This window comes from Ambystoma mexicanum, chromosome 11, assembly GCF_040938575.1.
Source record: "Ambystoma mexicanum isolate Mex_15411 chromosome 11, UKY_AmexF1_1, whole genome shotgun sequence".
Lineage (NCBI taxonomy): Eukaryota > Metazoa > Chordata > Amphibia > Caudata > Ambystomatidae > Ambystoma > Ambystoma mexicanum.
The window spans coordinates 1,485,065,526-1,485,088,578 of NC_090934.1; the positions used below are offsets into that span (position 1 = coordinate 1,485,065,526).

The 23,053-nt window shown below is 54.3% G+C and overlaps 1 protein-coding gene across 5 annotated transcripts in view; it reads left to right on the top strand.

Annotated features, from left to right (window-relative positions):
- LOC138504626 (aminopeptidase N-like) overlaps window positions 1–23,053 on the top strand; it is a 554,696-nt gene that overhangs the window by 418,265 nt on the left and 113,378 nt on the right. For all 5 annotated transcript variants that reach the window (XR_011279874.1, XM_069625220.1, XM_069625223.1 and 2 more), the window contains 2 exons: window positions 18,956–19,095; window positions 21,348–21,403. Coding sequence is in view for 4 of the 5 variants with exons in the window: in XM_069625220.1 (XP_069481321.1) it covers window positions 18,956–19,095; window positions 21,348–21,403 (196 nt within the window). In the remaining variant the exon portion in view is untranslated. The remainder of the gene's footprint in view (window positions 1–18,955; window positions 19,096–21,347; window positions 21,404–23,053) is intronic.

The window sequence follows — 23,053 nt, forward strand, 5'->3', positions numbered from 1 at the left end:
TTCCTGCACCTCTCAGTGATGGTTGCTTCCTTCCCTTGGGGCTGAGTATTCCTGCACTTCCCAGTGATGGTTGCTTCCCCCCCCCCCTGGGCTGAGTATTCCTGCACCTCCCAGTGATGGTTGCTTCCTCCTCCCTGGGCTGAGTATTCCTGCACCTCCCAGTGATGGTTGTTTCCTCCTGCCTGGGATGAGTATTCCTGCACCTCCCAGTGATGTTTGCTTCCTTCGCCCTGGGCTGAGTATTCCTGCACCTCCCAGTGATGGTTGCTTCCTTCCCCCTGGGCTGAGTATTCCTGCACCTCCCAGTGATGGTTGCTTCCTTCCCCCTGTGCTGAGTATTCCTGCACCTCCCAGTGATGGTTGCTTCCTTCACCCTGGGCTGAGTATTCCTGCACCTCTCAGTGATGGTTGCTTCCTTCCCTTGGGGCTGAGTATTCCTGCACCTCCCAGTGATGGTTGCTTCCTTCCACCTGGGCTGAGTATTCCTGCACCTCCAAGTGATGGTTGCTTCTTTCCCCCGGGGCTGAGTATTCCTGCACCTCCCAGTGATGGTTGCTTCCTTCCCCCTGGGCTGAGTATTCCTGCACCTCCCAGGGATGGTTGCTACCTCCCCACTGGGATGAGTATTCCTGGACCCCCTTAGGGATGGTTGCTTCCTTCCCCCTGGGCTGAGTATTCCTGCACCTCCCAGGGATGGTTGCTTCCTCCACCCTGGGCTGAGTATTCCTGCACCTCCCAGTGATGGTTGTTTCCTCCTGCCTGGGATGAGTATTCCTGCACCTCCCAGTGATAGTTGCTTCCTTCCCCCTGGGCTGAGTATTCATGCACCTCCCACCGATGGTTGCTTCCTTCCCTCTGGGCTGAGTATTCCTGCACCTCCCAGTGCTGGTGCTTCCTTCCCGCTGGGCTGAGTATTCCTGCACCTCCCAGTGATGGTTGCTTCCTCCCCCCTGGGCTGAGTATTACTGCACCTCCCAGTGATGGTGCTTCCTTCCCCCTGCGCTGAGTATTCCTGCACCTCCTAGTGATGGTTGCTTCCTTCCCCCTGGGCTGAGTATTCCTGCACCTCCCAGTGATGGTTGCTTCCTTCCCCCTGCTCTGAGTATTCCTGCACTTCCCAGTGATGGTTGCTTCCTCCCGCCTGGGCTGAGTATTCCTGCACCTCCCAGTGATGGTTGCTTCCTCCCACCTGGGCTGAGTATTCCTGCACCTCCCAGTGATGGTTGCTTCCTTCCCCCTAGGCTGAGTATTCCTGCACCTCCTAGTGATGGTTGCTTCCTCCCGCCTGGGCTGAGTATTCCTGCACCTCCGAGTGATGGTTGATTCCTTCCCCCTTGGCTGAGTATTCCTGCACCTCCCAGTGATGGTTGCTTCCTTCCCCCTGGGCTGAGTATTCCTGCACCTCCTAGTGATGGTTGCTTCCTCCCGCCTGGGCTGAGTATTCCTGCACCTCCGAGTGATGGTTGCTTCCTCCCACCTGGGCTGAGTATTCCTGCACCTCCCAGTGATGGTTGCTTCCTTCCCCCTGGGCTGAGTATTCCTGCACCTCCCAGTGATGGTTGCTTCCTTCCCCTGGGCTGAGTATTCCTGCACCTCTGAGTGATGGTTGCTTCCTTCCCCCTGGGCTGAGTATTCCTGCACCTCCCAGTGATGGTTGCTTCCTTCCCCCTGGGCTGAGCATTACTGCACCCTCTTAGGGATGGTTGCTTCCTTCCCCCTGCGCTGAGTATCCCTGCACCTCCCAGTGATGGATGCTTCCTTCCCCCTGCACTGAGTATTCCTGCACCTCCCGGTGATGGTTGCTTCCTTCCCCCAGGGTTGAGTATTCCTGCACCGCCCAGTGATGGTTGCTTCCTCCTCCCTGGGCTGAGTTTTCCTGCACCTCTCAGGCATGGTTGCTTCCTTCCACCTGGGCTGAGTATTCCGGCACCTCAAGTGATGGTTGCTTCCTTTCCTTGCGCTGAGTATTCCTGCACCACCCAGTGATGGTTGCTTCCTCCTCCCTGGGCTGAGTATTCCTGCACCTCTCAGGCATGGTTGCTTCCTTACCCCTGGGCTGAGTATTCCTGCACCTCCCAGTGATGGTTGCTTCCTTCCCCTGGGATGAGTATTCCTGCACCTCTCAGTGATAGTTACTTCCTTACCCCTGGGCTGAGTATTCCTGCACCTCTCAGAGATTGTTGCTTCCTTCCCTTGGGGCTGAGTATTCCTGCACCTCCCAGTGATGGTTGCTTCCTACCCCTGCGCTGGGTATTCCTGCACCCCCCCAGGGATGGTTGCTTCCTTCCCCCTGGGCTGAGTATTCCTGCGCCTCCCAGTGATGGTTGCTTCCTTCCCCTGGGGGTGAGTATTCCTGCACCTCTCAGGCATGGTTGCTTCCTTCCTCCTGGGCTGAGTATTCCGGAACCTCCCAGTGATGGTTGCTTCCTTCCCCCCCTGGGCTGAGTATTCCTGCACCTCCCAGTGATGGTTGCTTCCTTCCTCGTGGGCTGAGTATTCCTGAACCTCCCAGTGATGGTTGCTTCCTTCCCCCTGCGCTGGGTATTCCTGCACCCCCCAGGGATGGTTGCTTCCTTCCCCCGGGGCTGAGTATTCCTGCACCTCCCACTGATGGTTGCTTCCTTCCCTTGGGGCTGAGTATTCCTGCACCTCCCAGTGATGGTTGCTTCCTACCCCTGCGCTGGGTATTCCTGCACCCCCCCAGGGATGGTTGCTTTCTTCCCCCTGGGCTGAGTATTCCTGCACCTCCCAGTGATGGTTGCTTCCTCCTCCCTGGGCTGAGTATTCCTGCACCTCTCAGGCAACGTTGCTTCCTTCCCCCTAGGCTGAGTATTCCGGCACCTCCTAGTGATGGTTGCTTCCTTCCCCTGGGATGAGTATTCCTGCACCTCTCAGTGATAGTTACTTCCTTCCCCCGGGATGAGTATTCCTGCACAACTCAGTGATGGTTGCTTCCTCCACCCTGGGCTGAGTATTCCTGCACCTCCCAGTGATGGTTGCTTCCTCCTGCCTGGGCTGAGTATTCCTGCACCTCCCAGTGATGGTTGATTCCTTCCCCCGTAGCTGAGTATTCCTGCACCTCCCAGTGATGGTTGCTTCCTTCCCCCTGGGCTGAGTATTCCTGCACCTCCTAGTGATGGTTGCTTCCTCCCGCCTGGGCTGAGTATTCCTGCACCTCCGAGTGATGGTTGCTTCCTCCCGCCTGGGCTGAGTATTCCTGCACCTCCCAGTGATGGTTGCTTCCTTCCCCCTGGGCTGAGTATTCCTGCACCCCCGAGTGATGGTTGCTTCCTCCTGCCTGGGCTGACTATTCCTGCACCTCCGAGTGATAGTTGCTTCCTTCCCCCTGGGCTGAGTATTCCTGCACCCCCCAGGGATGGTTCCTTCCTTCCCCCTGGCTGAGTATTCCTGCACCTCCCAGTGATGGTTACTTCCTTCCCCCTGGGCTGAGCATTCCTGCACCCCCTTAGGGATGGTTGCTTCCTTCCCCCTGCGCTGAGTATTCCTGCACCTCCCAGTGATGGATGCTTCCTTCCCCCTGCGCTGAGTATTCCTGCACCACCCAGTGATGGTTGCTTCCTTCCCCCTGGGCTGAGTATTCCTGCACCTCCCAGTGATGGTTGCTTCCTTCCCCTGGGATGAGTATTCCTGCACCTCCCAGTAATGGTTGCTTCCTCTCCCCTGCTCTGAGTATTCCTGCACTTCCCAGTGATGGTTGCTTCCTTCCCCCTGGGCTGAGTATTCCTGCACCTCCCAGTGATGGTTGCTTCCTTCCCCCAGGGCTGAGTATTCCTGCACCTATTAGTGATGGTTGCTTCCTCCTCCCTGGGCTGAGTATTCCTGCACCTCTCAGGCATGGTTGCTTCCTTCCACCTGGGCTGAGTATTCCTGCACCTCCCAGTGATGGTTGCTTCCTTCCCCTGGGATGAGTATTCCTGCACCTCCCAGTGATGGTTGCTTCCTTCCCCTTGTGCTGAGTATTCCTGCACCTCCCAGTGATGGTTGCTTTCTTCCCCTCGGATGAGTAATCCTGCACCTCTCAGTGATGGTTGCTTCCTTCCCCCGGGATGAGCATTCCTGCACCTCTCAGTGATGGTTGCTTCCTTCCCCCGGGACTGAGTATTCCTGCACCTCCCAGTGATTGTTGCTTCCTTCCCCCGGGATGTGTATTCCTGCACCTCCCAGTGATGGTTGCGTTCTCCCGCTTTGGGCTGAGTATTCCTGCATCTCCCAGTGATGGTTGCTTCCTTCCCCCTGGGCTGAGTATTCCTGCACCTCCCAGTGATGGTTGCTTCCTTCCCCATGGGCTGAGTATTCCTGACCCTCCCAGTGATGGTTGCATCCTTCCCCCGGGACTGAGTATTCCTGCACCTCCCAGTGATTGTTGCGTTCTCCCGCTTTGGGCTGAGTATTCCTGCATCTCCCAGTGATGGTTGCTTCCTTCCCCCTGGGCTGAGTATTCCTGACCCTCCCAGTGATGGTTGCTTCCTTCCCCTGGGATGAGTATTCCTGCACCTCCCAGTGATGGTTGCTTCCTTCCCCTTGTGCTGAGTATTCCTGCACCTCCCAGGGATGGTTCCTTCCTTCCCCCTGGCTGAGTATTCCTGCACCTCCCAGTGATGGTTACTTCCTTCCCCCTGGGCTGAGCATTCCTGCACCCCCTTAGGGATGGTTGCTTCCTTCCCCCTGCGCTGAGTATTCCTGCACCTCCCAGTGATGGATGCTTCCTTCCCCCTGCGCTGAGTATTCCTGCACCACCCAGTGATGGTTGCTTCCTTCCCCCTGGGCTGAGTATTCCTGCACCTCCCAGTGATGGTTGCTTCCTTCCCCTGGGATGAGTATTCCTGCACCTCCCAGTAATGGTTGCTTCCTCTCCCCTGCTCTGAGTATTCCTGCACTTCCCAGTGATGGTTGCTTCCTTCCCCCTGGGCTGAGTATTCCTGCACCTCCCAGTGATGGTTGCTTCCTTCCCCCAGGGCTGAGTATTCCTGCACCTATTAGTGATGGTTGCTTCCTCCTCCCTGGGCTGAGTATTCCTGCACCTCTCAGGCATGGTTGCTTCCTTCCACCTGGGCTGAGTATTCCTGCACCTCCCAGTGATGGTTGCTTCCTTCCCCTGGGATGAGTATTCCTGCACCTCCCAGTGATGGTTGCTTCCTTCCCCTTGTGCTGAGTATTCCTGCACCTCCCAGTGATGGTTGCTTTCTTCCCCTCGGATGAGTAATCCTGCACCTCTCAGTGATGGTTGCGTTCTCCCGCTTTGGGCTGAGTATTCCTGCATCTCCCAGTGATGGTTGCTTCCTTCCCCCTGGGCTGAGTATTCCTGCACCTCCCAGTGATGGTTGCTTCCTTCCCCATGGGCTGAGTATTCCTGACCCTCCCAGTGATGGTTGCATCCTTCCCCCGGGACTGAGTATTCCTGCACCTCCCAGTGATTGTTGCGTTCTCCCGCTTTGGGCTGAGTATTCCTGCATCTCCCAGTGATGGTTGCTTCCTTCCCCCTGGGCTGAGTATTCCTGACCCTCCCAGTGATGGTTGCTTCCTTCCCCTGGGATGAGTATTCCTGCACCTCCCAGTGATGGTTGCTTCCTTCCCCTTGTGCTGAGTATTCCTGCACCTCCCAGGGATGGTTCCTTCCTTCCCCCTGGCTGAGTATTCCTGCACCTCCCAGTGATGGTTACTTCCTTCCCCCTGGGCTGAGCATTCCTGCACCCCCTTAGGGATGGTTGCTTCCTTCCCCCTGCGCTGAGTATTCCTGCACCTCCCAGTGATGGATGCTTCCTTCCCCCTGCGCTGAGTATTCCTGCACCACCCAGTGATGGTTGCTTCCTTCCCCCTGGGCTGAGTATTCCTGCACCTCCCAGTGATGGTTGCTTCCTTCCCCTGGGATGAGTATTCCTGCACCTCCCAGTAATGGTTGCTTCCTCTCCCCTGCTCTGAGTATTCCTGCACTTCCCAGTGATGGTTGCTTCCTTCCCCCTGGGCTGAGTATTCCTGCACCTCCCAGTGATGGTTGCTTCCTTCCCCCAGGGCTGAGTATTCCTGCACCTATTAGTGATGGTTGCTTCCTCCTCCCTGGGCTGAGTATTCCTGCACCTCTCAGGCATGGTTGCTTCCTTCCACCTGGGCTGAGTATTCCTGAACCTCCCAGTGATGGTTGCTTCCTTCCCCTGGGATGAGTATTCCTGCACCTCCCAGTGATGGTTGCTTCCTTCCCCTTGTGCTGAGTATTCCTGCACCTCCCAGTGATGGTTGCTTTCTTCCCCTCGGATGAGTAATCCTGCACCTCTCAGTGATGGTTGCTTCCTTCCCCCGGGATGAGCATTCCTGCACCTCTCAGTGATGGTTGCTTCCTTCCCCCGGGACTGAGTATTCCTGCACCTCCCAGTGATTGTTGCTTCCTTCCCCCGGGATGTGTATTCCTGCACCTCCCAGTGATGGTTGCGTTCTCCCGCTTTGGGCTGAGTATTCCTGCATCTCCCAGTGATGGTTGCTTCCTTCCCCCTGGGCTGAGTATTCCTGCACCTCCCAGTGATGGTTGCTTCCTTCCCCATGGGCTGAGTATTCCTGACCCTCCCAGTGATGGTTGCATCCTTCCCCCGGGACTGAGTATTCCTGCACCTCCCAGTGATTGTTGCGTTCTCCCGCTTTGGGCTGAGTATTCCTGCATCTCCCAGTGATGGTTGCTTCCTTCCCCCTGGGCTGAGTATTCCTGACCCTCCCAGTGATGGTTGCTTCCTTCCCCTGGGATGAGTATTCCTGCACCTCCCAGTGATGGTTGCTTCCTTCCCCTTGTGCTGAGTATTCCTGCACCTCCCAGTGATGGTTGCTTTCTTCCCCTGGGATGAGTAATCCTGCACCTCTCAGTGATGGTTGCTTCCTTCCCCCGGGATGAGCATTCCTGCACCTCTCAGTGATGGTTGCTTCCTTCCCCCGGGACTGAGTATTCCTGCACCTCCCAGTGATTGTTGCTTCCTTCCCCCGGGATGTGTATTCCTGCACCTCCCAGTGATGGTTGCGTTCTCCCGCTTTGGGCTGAGTATTCCTGCATCTCCCAGTGATGGTTGCTTCCTTCCCTTGGGGCTGAGTATTCCTGCACCTCCCAGTGATGGTTGCTTCCTACCCCTGCGCTGGGTATTCCTGCACCCCCCCAGGGATGGTTGCTTCCTTCCTCCTGGGCTGAGTATTCCTGCACCTCCCAGTGATGGTTGCTTCCTCCTCCCTGGGCTGAGTATTCCTGCACCTCTCAGGCAACATTGCTTCCTTCCCCCTAGACTGAGTATTCCGGCACCTCCTAGTGATGGTTGCTTCCTTCCCCTTGGATGAGTATTCCTGCACCTCCCAGTGATGGTTACTTCCTTCCTCTTGCGCTTAGTATTCCTGCACCTCTCAGTGATGGTTGCTTTCTTCCCTTGGGATGAGTAATCCTGCACCTCTCAGTGATAGTTACTTCCTTCCCCCGGGATGAGTATTCCTGCACAACTCTCTGATGGTTGCTTCCTTCCCCTGGGGGTGAGCATTCCTGCACCTCCCAGTGATGGTTGCTTCCTTCCCTCTGGGCTGAGTATTCCTGCACCTCCTGGTGATGGTTGCTTCCTCCTCCCTGGGCTGAGTATTCCTGCACCTCCCAGTGATGTTTGCTTCCTTCCCTGCGCTCAGTATTCCTGCACCTCCCAGAGTATTCCTGCACCCCCAGGGATGGTTCCTTCCTTCCCCCTGGGCTGAGTATTCCTGCACCTCCCAGTGATGGTTGCTTCCTTCCCTCTGGGCTGAGTATTCCTGCACCTCCTGGTGATGGTTGCTTCCTCCTCCCTGGGCTGAGTATTCCTGCACCTCCCAGTGATGTTTGCTTCCTTCCCTGCGCTCAGTATTCCTGCACCTCCCAGAGTATTCCTGCACCCCCAGGGATGGTTCCTTCCTTCCCCCTGGGCTGAGTATTCCTGCACCTCCCAGTGATGTTTGCTTCCTTTCCCCCTGCGCTGAGTATTCCTGCACCTCCCAGTGATGCTTGCTTCCTTCCCCCTCGGCTGAGTATTTCTGCACCCTCTTAGGGATGGTTGCTTCCTTCCCCCTGCGCTGAGTATTCCTGCACCCCCAAAGATGGTTCCTTCCTTCCCCCTTGGCTGAGTATTCCTGCACCTCCCAGTGATGGTTGCTTCCTTCCCCCTGTGCTGAGTATTCCTGCCCCTCCCAGTGATGGTTGCTTCCTTCCCCCTGTGCTGAGTATTCCTGCACCTCCCAGTTATGGTTGCTTCCTTCGCCCTGGGCTGAGTATTCCTGCACCTCTCAGTGATGGTTGCTTCCTTCCCTTGGGGCTGAGTATTCCTGCACCTCCCAGTGATGGTTGCTTCCCCCCCCTGGGCTGAGTATTCCTGCACCTCCCAGTGATGGCTGCTTCCTCCTCCCTGGGCTGAGTATTCCTGCAGCTCTCAGTGATGGTTGCTTCCTTCCCCCTGGGTTGAGTATTCCTGCACCTCCCAGGGATGGTTGCTACCTCCCCCCGGGGCTGAGTATTCCTGCACCCCATTAGGGATGGTTACTTCCTTCCCTCTGGGCTGAGTATTCCTGCACCTCCCAGGGATGGTTGCTTCCTCCACCCTGGGCTGAGTATTCCTGCACCTCCCAGTGATGGTTGTTTCCTCCTGCCTGGGAAGAGTATTCCTGCACCTCCCAGTGATGGTTGCTTCCTTCCCCCTGGGCTGAGTATTCATGCACCTCCCACTGATGGTTGCTTCCTTCCCCCTGGGCTGAGTATTCCTGCACCTCCCAGTGATGGTGCTTTCTTCCCCCTGGGCTGAGTATTCCTGCACCTCCCAGTGATGGTTGCTTCCTCCCCCCTGGGCTGAGTATTCCTGCACCTCCCAGTGATGGTGCTTCCTTCCCCCTGCGCTGAGTATTCCTGCACCTCCCAGTGATGGTTGCTTCCTTCCCCCTGCTCTGAGTATTCCTGCACTTCGCAGTGATGGTTGCTTCCTCCCGCCTGGGCTGAGTATTCCTGCACCTCCCAGTGATGGTTGCTTCCTCCCACCTGGGCTGAGTATTCCTGCACCTCCCAGTGATGGTTGCTTCCTTCCCCCTAGGCTGAGTATTCCTGCACCTCCTAGTGATGGTTGCTTCCTCCCGCCTGGGCTGAGTATTCCTGCACCTCCGAGTAATGGTTGATTCCTTCCCCGGTGGCTGAGTATTCCTGCACCTCCCAGTGATGGTTGCTTCCTTCCTCCGTGGCTGAGTATTCCTGCACCTCCCAGTGATGGTTGCTTCCTTCCCATTGGGCTGAGTATTCCTGCACCTCCTAGTGATGGTTGCTTCCTCCCGCCTGGGCTGAGTATTCCTGCACCTCCGAGTGATGGTTGCTTCCTCCCGCCTGGGCTGAGTATACCTGCACCTCCCAGTGATGGTTGATTCCTTCCCCCGTGGCTGAGTATTCCTGCACCTCCCAGTGATGGTTGCTTCCTTCCCCCTGGGCTGAGTATTCCTGCACCTCCTAGTGATGGTTGCTTCCTCCCGCCTGGGCTGAGTATTCCTGCACCTCCGAGTGATGGTTGCTTCCTCCCGCCTGGGCTGAGTATTCCTGCACCTCCCAGTGATGGTTGCTTCCTTCCCCCTGGGCTGAGTATTCCTGCACCTCCCAGTGATGGTTGCTTCCTTCCCCCGGGCTGAGTATTCCTGCACCTCCGATTGATGGCTGCTTCCTTCCCCCTGGGCTGAGTATTCCTGCACCTCCCAGTGTTGGTTGCTTCCTTCCCCCTGGGCTGAGCATTACTGCACCCTCTTAGGGATGGTTGCTTGCTTCCCCCTGCGCTGAGTATTCCTGCACCTCCCAGTGATGGATGCTTCCTTCCCCCTGCGCTGAGTATTCCTGCACCTCCCAGTGATGGTTGCTTCCTTCCCCCAGGGCTGAGTATTCCTGCACCTCCCAGTGATGGTTTCTTCCTCCTCCCTGGGCTGAGTATTCCTGCACCTCTCAGGCATGGTTGCTTCCTTCCACCTGGGCTGAGTATTCCGGCACCTCTAGTGATGGTTGCTTCCTTTCCCTGGGCTGAGTATTCCTGCACCTCCCAGTGATGGTTGCGTCCTCCTCCCTGGGCCGAGTATTCCTGCACCTCTCAGGCATGGTTGCTTCCTTACCCCTGGGCTGAGTATTCCTGCACCTCCCAGTGATGGTTGCTTCCTTCCCCTGGGATGAGTATTCCTGCACCTCCCAGTGATGGTTGCTTCCTTCCCCTTGCGCTGAGTATTCCTGCAGCTCCCAGTGATGGTTGCTTTCTTCCCCTGGGATGAGTATTCCTGCACCTCTCAGTGATGGTTGCTTCCTTCCCCCAGGATGAGTATTCCTGCACCTCTCAGTGATGGTTGCTTCCTTCCCCTGGGACTGAGTATTCCTGCACCTCCCAGTGATTGTTGCTTCCTTCCCCCGGGATGAGTATTCCTCCACCTCTCAGTGATGGTTGCTTCCTTCCCCTGGGGGTGAGTATTCCTGCACCTCTCAGGCATGGTTGCTTCCTTCCTCCTGGGATGAGTATTCTGGCACCTCCCAGTGATGGTTGCTTCCTTTCCCTGGGCTGAGTATTCCTGCACCTCCCAGTGATGGTTGCTTCCTCCTCCCTGGGCTGAGTATTCCTGCACCTCTCAGGCATGGTTGCTTCCTTACCCCTGGGCTGAGTATTCCTGCACCTCCCAGTGATGGTTGCTTCCTTCCCCTGGGATGAGTATTCCTGCACCTCCCAGTGATGGTTGCTTCCTTCCCCTTGCGCTGAGTATTCCTGCAGCTCCCAGTGATGGTTGCTTTCTTCCCCTGGGATGAGTATTCCTGCATCTCTCAGTGATGGTTGCTTCCTTCCCCCGGGATGAGTATTCCTGCACCTCTCAGTGATGGTTGCTTCCTTCCCCTGGGACTGAGTATTCCTGCACCTCCCAGTGATTGTTGCTTCCTTCCCCCGGGATGAGTATTCCTCCACCTCTCAGTGATGGTTGCTTCCTTCCCCTGGGGGTGAGTATTCCTGCACATCTCAGGCATGGTTGCTTCCTTCCCCCTGCACTGAGTATTCCTGCACCTCCCCGTGATGGTTGCTTCCTTCCCCCTGTGCTGGGTATTCCTGCACCCCCCAGGGATGGTTGCTTCCTCCCACCTGGGCTGAGTATTCCTGCACCTCCCAGTGATGGTTGCTTCCTCCACCCTGGGCTGAGTATTCCTACACCTCCCAGTGATGGTTGTTTCCTCCTGCCTGGGATGAGTATTCCTGCACCTCCCAGTGATAGTTGCTTCCTTCCCCCTGGGCTGAGTATTCCTGCATCTCCCAGTGATGGTTGTTTCCTCCTGCCTGGGATGAGTATTCCTGCACCTCCCAGTGATAGTTGCTTCCTTCCCCCTGGGCTGAGTATTCCTGCACCTCCCAGTGATGGTTGCTTCCTTCCCCTGGGGTTGAGTATTCCTGCACCTCCCAGTGATGGTTGCTTCCTTCCCCCACTGCTGGGTATTCCTGCACCCCCCAGGGATGGTTCCATCCTTCACCCTGCGCTGAGTATTCCTGCACCTCCCAGTGATGTTTGCTTCCTTCGCCCTGGGCTGAGTATTCCTGCACCTCCCAGTGATGTTTGCTTCCTTCGCCCTGGGCTGAGTATTCCTGCACCTCCCAGTGATGGTTTCTTCCTTCCCCCTGGGCTGAGTATTCCTGCACCTCCCAGTGATGGTTGCTTCCTCCTCCCTGGGCTGAGTATTCCTGCACCTCCCAGTGATGGTTGTTTCCTCCTGCCTGGGATGAGTATTCCTGCACCTCCCAGTGATAGTTGCTTCCTTTCCCCTGGGCTGAGTATTCCTGCACCTCCCAGTGATGGTTGCTTCCTTCCCCCTGGGCTGAGTATTCCGGCACCTCCCAGTGATGGTTGCTTCCTTCCTCCTGGGCTGAGTATTACGGCACCTCCCAGTGATAGTTGCTTCCTTCCCCCTGCGCTGAGTATTCCTGCACCTCCTAGTAATGGTTGCTTCCTTCCCCCTGGGCTGAGTATTCCTGCACCTCCCAGTGATGGTTGCTTCCTTCCCCTGGGGCTGAGTATTCCTGCACCTCCCAGTGATGGTTGCCCTCTCCCCCCTGGGCTGAGTATTCCTGCACCTCCCAGTGATGGTGCTTCCTTCCCCCTGCGCTGAGTATTCCTGCACCTCCCGGTGATGGTTGCTTCCTCCACCCTGGGCTGAGTATTCCTGCACCTCTCAGGGATGGTTGCTTCCTTCACCCTCGGCTGAGTATTCGTGCACCTCCCAGTGATGGTTTCTTACTTCACCCTGGGCTGAGTATTCCTGCACCTCCCAGTGATGGTTGCTTCCTCCACCCTGGGCTGAGTATTCCTGCACCTCTCAGGGATGGTTGCTTCCTTCCCCCTCGGCTGAGTATTCCTGCACCTCCCAGTGATGGTTGCTTCCTTCCCCTGGGCTGAGTATTCCTGCACCTCCCAGTGATGGTTGCTTCCTCCCCCCTCGGCTGAGTATTCCTGCACCTCCCAGTGATGGTTGCTTCCTTCCCCTCAGCTGAGTATTCCTGCACCTCCCAGGGATGGTTGCTTCCTTCCCCCTCGGCTGGGTATTCCTGCACCCCCCAGGGATGGTTGCTTCCTTCCCCCTCGGCTGAGTATTCCTGCACCTCCCCTTGATGGTTGTTTCCTTCCCCTGGGCTGAGTATTCCTGCACCTCCCAGTGATGGTTGCTTCCTTCCCCTGGGGCTGAGTATTCCTGCACCTCCCAGTGATGGTTGCTTCCTTCCCCTGGGGCTGAGTATTCCTGCACCTCCCAGGGATGGTTGCTTCCTTCCCCTGGGGCTGAGTATTCCTGCACCTCCCAGTGATGGTTGCTTCCTTCCCCTGGGGCTGAGTATTCCTGCACCTCCCAGGGATGGTTGCTTCCTTCCCCCTGGGATGAGTATTCCTGCACCTCCCAGTGATGGTTGCTTCCTTCCCCCTGGGCTGAGTATTCCTGCACCTCCCAGTGATGGTTGCTTCCTTCCACTGGGCTGAGTATTCCTGCACCTCCCAGTGATGGTGCTTCCTTCCCCCTCGGCTGAGTATTTGTGCACCTCCCACTAATGGTTGCTTCCTTCCCCCTGGGCTGAGTATTCCTGCACCTCTCAGGGATGGTTGCTTCCTTCCCCCTAGGCTGAGTATTCCTGCACCTCCCAGTGATGGTTGCTTCTTCCCTTCTGGGCTGAGTATTCCTGCACCTCCCAGTGATGGTTGCTTCCTCCCGCCTGAGCTGAGTATTCCTGCACCTCCCAGTGATGGTTGCTTCCTCCCACCTGGGCTGAGTATTCCTGCACCTCCCAGTGATGGTTGCTTCCTTCCCCTGGGCTGAGTATTCCTGCACCTCCCAGTGATGGTTGCTTCCTTCCCCTGGGGCTGAGTATTCCTGCACCTCCCAGTGATGGTTGCTTCCTTCCCCTGGGGCTGAGTATTCCTGCACCTCCCAGGGATGGTTGCTTCCATCCCCTGGGGCTGAGTATTCCTGCACCTCCCAGTGATGGTTGCTTCCTTCGCCTGGGGCTGAGTATTCCTGCACCTCCCAGTGATGGTTGCTTCCTCCCCCCTGGGCTGAGTATTCCTGAACCTCCCAGTGATGGTGCTTCCTTCCCCCTGCACTGAGTATTCCTGCACCTCCTAGTAATGGTTGCTTCCTTCCCCCTGGGCTGAGTATTCCTGCACCTCCCAGTGATGGTTGCTTCCTTCCCCTGGGGCTGAGTATTCCTGCACCTCCCAGTGATGGTTGCCCTCTCCCCCCTGGGCTGAGTATTCCTGCACCTCCCAGTGATGGTGCTTCCTTCCCCCTGCGCTGAGTATTCCTGCACCTCCCAGTGATGGTTGCTTCCTCCACCCTGGGCTGAGTATTCCTGCACCTCTCAGGGATGGTTGCTTCCTTCCCCCTCGGCTGAGTATTCGTGCACCTCCCAGTGATGGTTTCTTACTTCACCCTGGGCTGAGTATTCCTGCACCTCCCAGTGATGGTTGCTTCCTCCACCCTGGGCTGAGTATTCCTGCACCTCTCAGGGATGGTTGCTTCCTTCCCCCTCGGCTGAGTATTCCTGCACCTCCCAGTGATGGTTGCTTCCTTCCCCTGGGCTGAGTATTCCTGCACCTCCCAGTGATGGTTGCTTCCTCCCCCCTCGGCTGAGTATTCCTGCACCTCCCAGTGATGGTTGCTTCCTTCCCCTCGGCTGAGTATTCCTGCACCTCCCAGGGATGGTTGCTTCCTTCCCCCTCGGCTGGGTATTCCTGCACCCCCCAGGGATGGTTGCTTCCTTCCCCCTCGGCTGAGTATTCCTGCACCTCCCCGTGATGGTTGTTTCCTTCCCCTGGGCTGAGTATTCCTGCACCTCCCAGTGATGGTTGCTTCCTTCCCCTGGGGCTGAGTATTCCTGCACCTCCCAGTGATGGTTGCTTCCTTCCCCTGGGGCTGAGTATTCCTGCACCTCCCAGGGATGGTTGCTTCCTTCCCCTGGGGCTGAGTATTCCTGCACCTCCCAGTGATGGTTGCTTCCTTCCCCTGGGGCTGAGTATTCCTGCACCTCCCAGGGATGGTTGCTTCCTTCCCCCTGGGATGAGTATTCCTGCACCTCCCAGTGATGGTTGCTTCCTTCCCCCTGGGCTGAGTATTCCTGCACCTCCCAGTGATGGTTGCTTCCTTCCACTGGGCTGAGTATTCCTGCACCTCCCAGTGATGGTGCTTCCTTCCCCCTCGGCTGAGTATTTGTGCACCTCCCACTAATGGTTGCTTCCTTCCCCCTGGGCTGAGTATTCCTGCACCTCTCAGGGATGGTTGCTTCCTTCCCCCTAGGCTGAGTATTCCTGCACCTCCCAGTGATGGTTGCTTCTTCCCTTCTGGGCTGAGTATTCCTGCACCTCCCAGTGATGGTTGCTTCCTCCCGCCTGAGCTGAGTATTCCTGCACCTCCCAGTGATGGTTGCTTCCTCCCACCTGGGCTGAGTATTCCTGCACCTCCCAGTGATGGTTGCTTCCTTCCCCTGGGCTGAGTATTCCTGCACCTCCCAGTGATGGTTGCTTCCTTCCCCTGGGGCTGAGTATTCCTGCACCTCCCAGTGATGGTTGCTTCCTTCCCCTGGGGCTGAGTATTCCTGCACCTCCCAGGGATGGTTGCTTCCATCCCCTGGGGCTGAGTATTCCTGCACCTCCCAGTGATGGTTGCTTCCTTCGCCTGGGGCTGAGTATTCCTGCACCTCCCAGGGATGGTTGCTTCCTTCCCCCTGGGATGAGTATTCCTGCACCTCCCAGTGATGGTTGCTTCCTTCCCCCTGGGCTGAGTATTCCTGCACCTCCCAGTGATGGTTGCTTCCTTCCCCTGGGCTGAGTATTCCTGCACCTCCCAGTGATGGTGCTTCCTTCCCCCTCGGCTGAGTATTCGTGCACCTCCCACTGATTGTTGCTTCCTTCCCCCTGGGCTGAGTATTCCTGCACCTCTCAGAGATGGTTGCTTCCTTCCCTTGGGGCTGAGTATTGCTGCACCTCCCAGTGATGGTTGCTTCCTACCCCTGCGCTGGGTATTCCTGCACCCCCCAGGGATGATTGCTTCCTTCCCCCTGGGCTCAGTATTCCTGCACCTCTGAGTAATGGTTGCTTGCTTCCCCCAGTGCTGAGTATTTCTGCACCTCCCAGGGGCTGTCGGGTGATGCAGCTTAAAGCACGGCCCGATGGCTTTCATGGTCCTCGTTGTCATGACTGTGCCTGATGGTCCTATGACATGTTCACATCAAGCCATGCCTAAAGACAGCCCCTTATCAGTGTATGGGGCAACTGTAAGGGGCTCGAAGAAGGCTGACACACAGGGGGCATGATTTGGGTTATAGACTTTGGAAATGGAAAAGAGGTCCTCAATATCCCTAATTTCTAAGAGGGGGTTCCCTGGCTCAAAACTAATATTTAAGGCGTCTGTCAGAATGTCCATCAAAGTAAATTCCACCGTCCTGTGTGTAAACCTACTTCTATCCCTCACACTATATAACCGACCGAGTAGGTGGGTGGCAGTGCTGGGGTCGGCTAAACCTGAGGGGCAGAGAGTGAAAGGTGAGAGGAGAGAAAAAGGTGGTCAGTCCAAGAGAGAGGAGTGGTGAGAGGGCTAGAGATCAGAACATCCAGGGTGTGGCCTGCAGAAGTAGTTGGGCCTTAGGGAAGACTAGAGAGAGAGAGTTGCATGGTAATGTGCGCGGAATTCTCTCCCCACCTCATCTCTGAGAGGAAGTCAGCTACATCTTCAGAAGAAAACTTAAACCCTTTAGCTTTTTGTTAGCAGAGACATCACCTTTGCCTCACCCTACGATTTCACTTCCGCCTCCTCACTCATTCTTTGCCCTCATGAGGCGTGCGATATCCTGGCCAGTCGCTGCTCTAAAGTTCAGGGTAATGCGGGAGGCAGTGACCACAAAGTCATATGTTATGCCATCGTCTCTCTAATGACTCATTCCTGCTTTTAGGGTAAAGTACTCTGAGGAAGCTGTGGGATGCACCAAACACTTGATTAGCAACTAAATAAATACACTGCACTGTCAGATGATGGGCCTCTCTTTATTTCCATGCCCCCGACCCTACCAAAACAAGATTAAAAAAATGCCTACTAATGAATATGCCATCCTCCAAAGGCTGGACCAGGCAATCTGTGATTGGTGGTGAAGAGTATGTCCCTGGAATGGCCTTCATGTCACCAATGCGCGCCAGTGTACCCACACATGCAAAGAGATATTCTCTCAGACGTCCCTTTAAACCTTATCCCGAACACGGCATAGCAGTGTTAGTCCTGCACGAAGATACACAGACACACACACGTATAGACAAAGAACATTCTTACACCTTCTATAGATAGAGGACAGATACATGTACACACTGTCAAGAGCTTTTCCTTTCCTTTAGCCAAATGCAGAAATGCAAGAATGCCAAACCTACGTGGACCAGGGTTACAACCGCTTTACCACAACCAACCATAAGGATCTACGGGGACGTATAAGGAACCTATAGGGCTCTATCATGACTAACATCTAAGAAGATATTAGAACATATAGGGAAACCATAGAATGGCTGTAGTGAAAACACGTGAAACCACACGCCTCAAACACACAGAGGGAGAGATACAGGCTCTGCAGCACGAAGCACAGAGACGGTGTTCGCAGCCAATCACAAGGGCAGGCAAATTATTCCTGATATCTGAGGCCGTGAGCCACCTGCGAAATACAGAATAAAATCCTCCTAATTGTAGACAGAAAGTCTCTGTTTTGTGTTCCTAGTACACATGACCCAGCAGAGCCAAACAATGGCTATTTACTCACGGTGTGAAGAGCAGCTGTTCCCAGCAGCGAAGCAGAAAAATTGATACATGCATTGTCCACCAAAAACTGCAAACTGCAGGCACTCTCTCAGGCTAATAGATCAGACCTATGGCAACAGTGGGGACACATAGTCTCTCTCATTTCCTTGAAAAGATACACTGAGCGCTGTGAACGAAACATGGTCCCTGGCCTGGGGGGATCGTCTCCAGCCAATCCAGACGCTCAGATCACGGGGTGCTGTAGAATGTTGCATGGGCCAATGGTCTTTGTGCGACCTCACAAAGTGATAGATCGTTTTGGGGGAATCCTCAGGGGAAGCCACTGGACATGGGAAGACTAGTGAGAATCCAGATGTATATGGGTTCTATAGGTAGTATGCCCGAGCTAACCAATAGGGGGTTCCCATAGGTTTTTGGGGATGGTGTTAATGTTTGCACGTCACTGCGATACAAAACTGGGTGACACAGGCTCGCACGCTGAGAATGCAGTATGATATTTGTGGTTTCCTGTATGATCTATGCCTATTGGAGAACAAAAGACAGTGTAACTTGCCCCATAGCTGAGTCCTCTGTTATTGCCGAGGGGAAGGTTTCGGATGGGCCATAGATACTCTGCTAACTTGTGATATTGTTGATACAAACGCCCCCTGTAATCTGGTGTACTATTACAGTGGCACAAAATGATATTGCTGGGCTCCATTCCAAATCTGGGCAGGTTCTGCTCCAATGGGGCCACATGGGTTGAAGGAATAACAACACTTTTAAAGGACAGAACGAATGTGTAATGAGCCACTGGAGTTCTCACTGCCATGTGTCTGGGGAAATGAAAGGGACAGGTAAGTAACCAGCAGAATTTTCCACCACCGCGTGCATGTTTTGTCTGTGCACTCTGGTACCTCTGGAGAAAAATGACACAGAAATGCAATTTAATAAAAGACATTTTAATTTGTTCCGCCCAAGCTGATTTATTTCCTGTGGCATGTGGCGGGGCAGTCCTATTGGCCTTACAAAGGGCATTTGCATCATGCTGTGCCAGACGTGGCGTGCAGGTTACGTGTCCAGCTCTGTAATATGGCTGCTGATTGGCGTCTTGTCACCTGGCAACAGTGTTAGCCGCCTACAGCTATTGGTCATGATGCTTGACCACACCCATTCTCTTCCCTCTTCTGGAACATTAGCCCCAAAACAAGCAATTTGATGGGACCCTAGGACTGGGCTTGTTGGAGGAATTCCTCTGTCTGATGATGCCCAATTTGGCTGAAACATGTCTGGGGATGCTTGCGGCCTCCTGCAGAAGGGATGCGACCAAGCACTTTGGGCTGGACTGTCCCTTTTGGGGGTGTGGCCGAGCCTGATTTACATATGCTCTTTCTCCTTCTGTAATGGCTTGGCAGGCAAAGAACGATTTTCTGGAGGGTCGCCCGGAGCAATGCCAGTGGTTATGAATCATTCCAAACCTTCCAGCCATCACTGTTTTTTTTAATAGAGGAAGTCGTTTCCTGCACACTCCCTGCCTCTGGTGTCATGTTTTTGCAACAGTGTCCTTTTGCATTTTGCCTAAAAGAATATTAAAAAACACGTTTCTCTTTGCTATATCATTTTGGATCTAATGCAGCCCAACACACCTCTTTTGTTTTTTTCCAGGGGTCTACGATGCTTGGAAGGTGGACAAGGGGAGCTCGGACTGGATACTGGCCAACCTCAATGTGACAGGATATTACAGGGTTAACTATGACCAAGAGAACTGGAGGCGGCTGATCCGGCAGCTGGATACAGACCACCGAGTAGGTTTGGCTTTAAATTGGCTTTACATGTATTTATTTCATAATAATGAACTACATGTGTCCTAATCATGGGGTCTTAAACTTGGATGCACCCAGCTGTTTAGTATCGTCCAGAGGTCTGCAACATGCAGATGTTCTGGACTGCGACTCCCATGATCTTTCACCATTGACTGTGCTGGCTAGAGCTTCTGGGATTTGTATTCCAAAACATCTGGAGAGCCACAGGTTGCGGCCCTGAGGCAGAGTCAATGACTACCCACAATGCACCCGTTCATATGGAGAGCCACAGGTTGCGGCCCTGAGGCAGAGTCAGTGACTACCCACAATGCACCCGTTCATATGGAGAGCCACAGGTTGCGGCCCTGGAGAGCCACAGGTTGCGGCCCTGTGGCAGAGTCAGTGACTACCCACAATGCACCCGTTCATACGGAGGGCCACAGGTTGCGGCCCTGAGGCAGAGTCCGTGACTACCCCCAATGCACCCGTCCATACGGAGAGCCACAAGTTGCGGCCCTGAGGCAGAGTCAGTGACTACCCACAATGCACCCGCTCAGATTCACTCCCATCAAATCTGTTTTGTATGGATAGCTTGAAAGTGTGAAGTGGATCTGTCTCCCGGGACCTGGACTTGGAGCCACTGGCCCCACAGAAGTATTCTGGGGTACCTTGGCACTGTGTGCACCCTGGGAATGATCCCGGAAGGACACCAGAGGGTGGCTAGGCACAAAGGAACAGCTCGCTCAATACAATAAGTACCTGCTTGCTTCCATTATAGAGTCGGCCATCAGTGGCCGTGCTTCTTGCAGCGCTGTGAAGCGCGCCTCACTGGAGTGCAGTGAACTAATGATCACCTTTCAGCCAGGACACTCAAGCTCAAATAGAAAACTTCTATCAGTGAGAAGGATCATAACATAGTCCTCAGGAAGCAAAACAAACCAATTGGTGCAGGTGGACGAGTTTCACCCCTGGAAGGTCTTCGTCAAGGCTAAAGCAACCAAACGAAACCCAAACAATTCTTGCAAATGAATTTACAATGGTCATTAATAGGGGTAGATTGTTTCTTAGAGAAAAGAGTATTTTCTGATGCAGTGTCATATTTGGTGCAGGCGCACTGCGGTTTGACTCACCCACTTGCCCGAGTGTTGATCAGTTTGGGGGGGACAGGCGAAACTGAAGGCAGTGTGGAGCCAGCTTAGATGGGGTTAAGACTGTATGGAAAAAATAGGTGGTCGGTCATTTTTTCGAAAAAAAAATGTCGAAAAAAAAAATGTCGAATTCCGTTTTTTTAAATTATATATTTATTTTGGGGTTCGGGATAAAAAAAATGGGTAAAACAAAAAAAAATGTAAAAAAAGGGGTTGGGGGAACCCCCCATTTCGAAAAAAAAATGAAAAAATGCATTAAAAAAAATCGACATTTTTTTTTCGACATTTTTTTTTTCGAAAAAATGACTTTCGACATTATTGGTTTCTACATTATGACTATAAACCGTTTAAACATCTCATCATCGAGACTTTGATAACATAAATGAGATGTCTTGAGTGGAGCACAACGTCAGGACTAACAAAGACAAGATACTTGCCGTAACTAGACCCACGCCAAGGTGCGAAAGAAGGCAGCAAAACAACTCCCTGTGCCCATGCCAGTCACGCAAGAAGCACCAAGGCTGCCACCACTCTCCTCCCTCCACGGGCTCCGTCTCCTATCCTTTAGCCAGCCCTTACCCCCTCATTGCCAGCGCAGAAACACCTGCGTATCTTGAGAGACATTCCAGGGCAGGCCTTTACCACGGGTTACAGACTGCACCAGGAGGAGTAGGATTGGCTACCGCACCCTCTCAATAGGCCCCTAGCCTGGCTCATAGACCTGCGTGTCCGTTCGTTTAAGGTCCTTTCCTGGTGTTGTCGTGCCTCACTTGCATCCAGGCAGGGGTCTACCAATGTGACATCACTGTCTTATTAAGAGCCCCTCAAACCAAGTAAAGACCCTCTGATAGATACGAGTGGAAGGCGAAGGCAAACACAAGTGTATTTGGGCCATAACACAATAGTTGTGTTAGAGGAGCAGGCTGCAGTATAGTCATTGTAGCATGAAAAATGCTCCCCAGAGTGAAACCAGAAAAGAAGCCTGCATGAAAGAGGGGCTGGGAGGGGCTTCAGGGTAATGAGGGTGCGTGTAAAAGGAGGTGTTTTCTGACAGGTGGAAGAGGGGGTGACCGCCACTTGCTATAACTCTCGCCTTGTGTTTTGTAGGTGTTTCCAGTTATTAATCGTGCTCAGATCATCGACGATGCCTTTAACTTGGCGCGGTGAGTTGCAAAGACAAGATACAACTTCATCCTCTTCAAAGGGCCATAACACAGGGGCATACGGACCCTAGGAGGGTCCATGGGTGAGGGGTGGGGTCTACAATGGGACTGGCATGGCCTAAGAAACAGGAAACACAATGTGTGGGCGGCAATCCCCTGTTATAGACATTTCCCTAAACGTCGCTATTATCTAATGAGTCACTCGATTTACATGTGTGGCTGGAGGCACTTTCAGACCCTCTGCCATGACCCTGAAAGTCACACGATGACCGCATGCGAGCAGCGCTACCCTCTCCTCGAGGACCACTCCCTCTGGGTCTTAAATGATGAGCAGTAAAGTGAACAGCACTCCCCTTTGCGAATGGTGTGACCCTGCGCTGTCATTTGGGAGGATTACATGGGTGCTAAGATCGGGCGGGACAGTGCACACCAGGGCACCCCCCAGCAGGACCCAATGCTAAGGCCATGAACCCCCCCCCCCCCTCCTGAAGGGGGCGCATCTCACCCCGAGGTGCCTGGAGCTGCTGTGAAACAGGTCATGTGGCATTTCTGGCAAACTGAATTCATCTACAAAAGTTGTTTTAAATGTGTTTTACAATATTTAAAATCGTGTGCTTTAAAGCAATACGATATTCGTAAACTTGTGGGGATGTTGTCATTCGTTCCTCTGAATGCTGTGAGTTCATCTGTCCTTTCATCCATGAATATTTTGATATATGTTGAATATTGTTCGATCATTCTGATAACACATGACTCTGTCTAGACCCGGTGGGGCGGTGGGAGGGGGGCATGGGGGAGGGGGGGGCATGTGTCTCTCCGCTTGAACCCTGGGAGCCCTTAAAGTCCCTGCAGTCCCTTCCCACATAACGAAAGGTAAGGGGGGGGGCAGCCGACGCCAGCCTGAGGGCGGGATAATCTGGTGACGCTCCTGGCCTCGGCTCCCCCTGAGTGCAGAGCTCAGTTGAGGGGGCGGGGGGGGGGCTAGCAGTACAAGCCAACCCAAGATTCTATTTATAAAGGATAAAAGGTTTAGAGTGGCACACTGTAGGGAAACATGGCATGGCATATCGGGCCCAGAGCTTTAAGTGGCTTAAGAAATCGAGTGGTGGGGCTCATTTGGGGCATGGCTTATGGGGTGGGCGTGGCCCAAAAAGTACACAAGCCATAGTAAGATACGCACCTAACTATATAAACGCTTACATTGATATATTTGTTTGCTTGCCTGTACTTCAAGATCGCTTCCATAGTAAGGTACGCGCACAAATATATAACATTTATATATTTCATTGCGTACCTTTTCAAGCCATCTTTTTTAAATCTCAAAATATTGAATGGAATCCCCAGGTTCGCTGAGGGTTAAAGACGCATCGGAACCCTGGGCAAACAAAGGGATAGTAACTTCCTCTGGTGAACCCCCGACTTGCCTATTGCTCGCCCTCCTCTCCTAGTTCCCCGCTTGTCCCGCCTCTCGCATCACGGAAATACCTGGACCCCGCCTTACATTTCCGTGACAGGTTCTCCTGCGGCTGCGCGCACCGCGGGACTCACCCCGGGCCGCTGGGAGCTATAACACCTGCGGGGCGCCCTCCACTGCGGTCCTTAGATCATAATTAATATATATGTTTTAATTCATTATTGATGCACCCATTC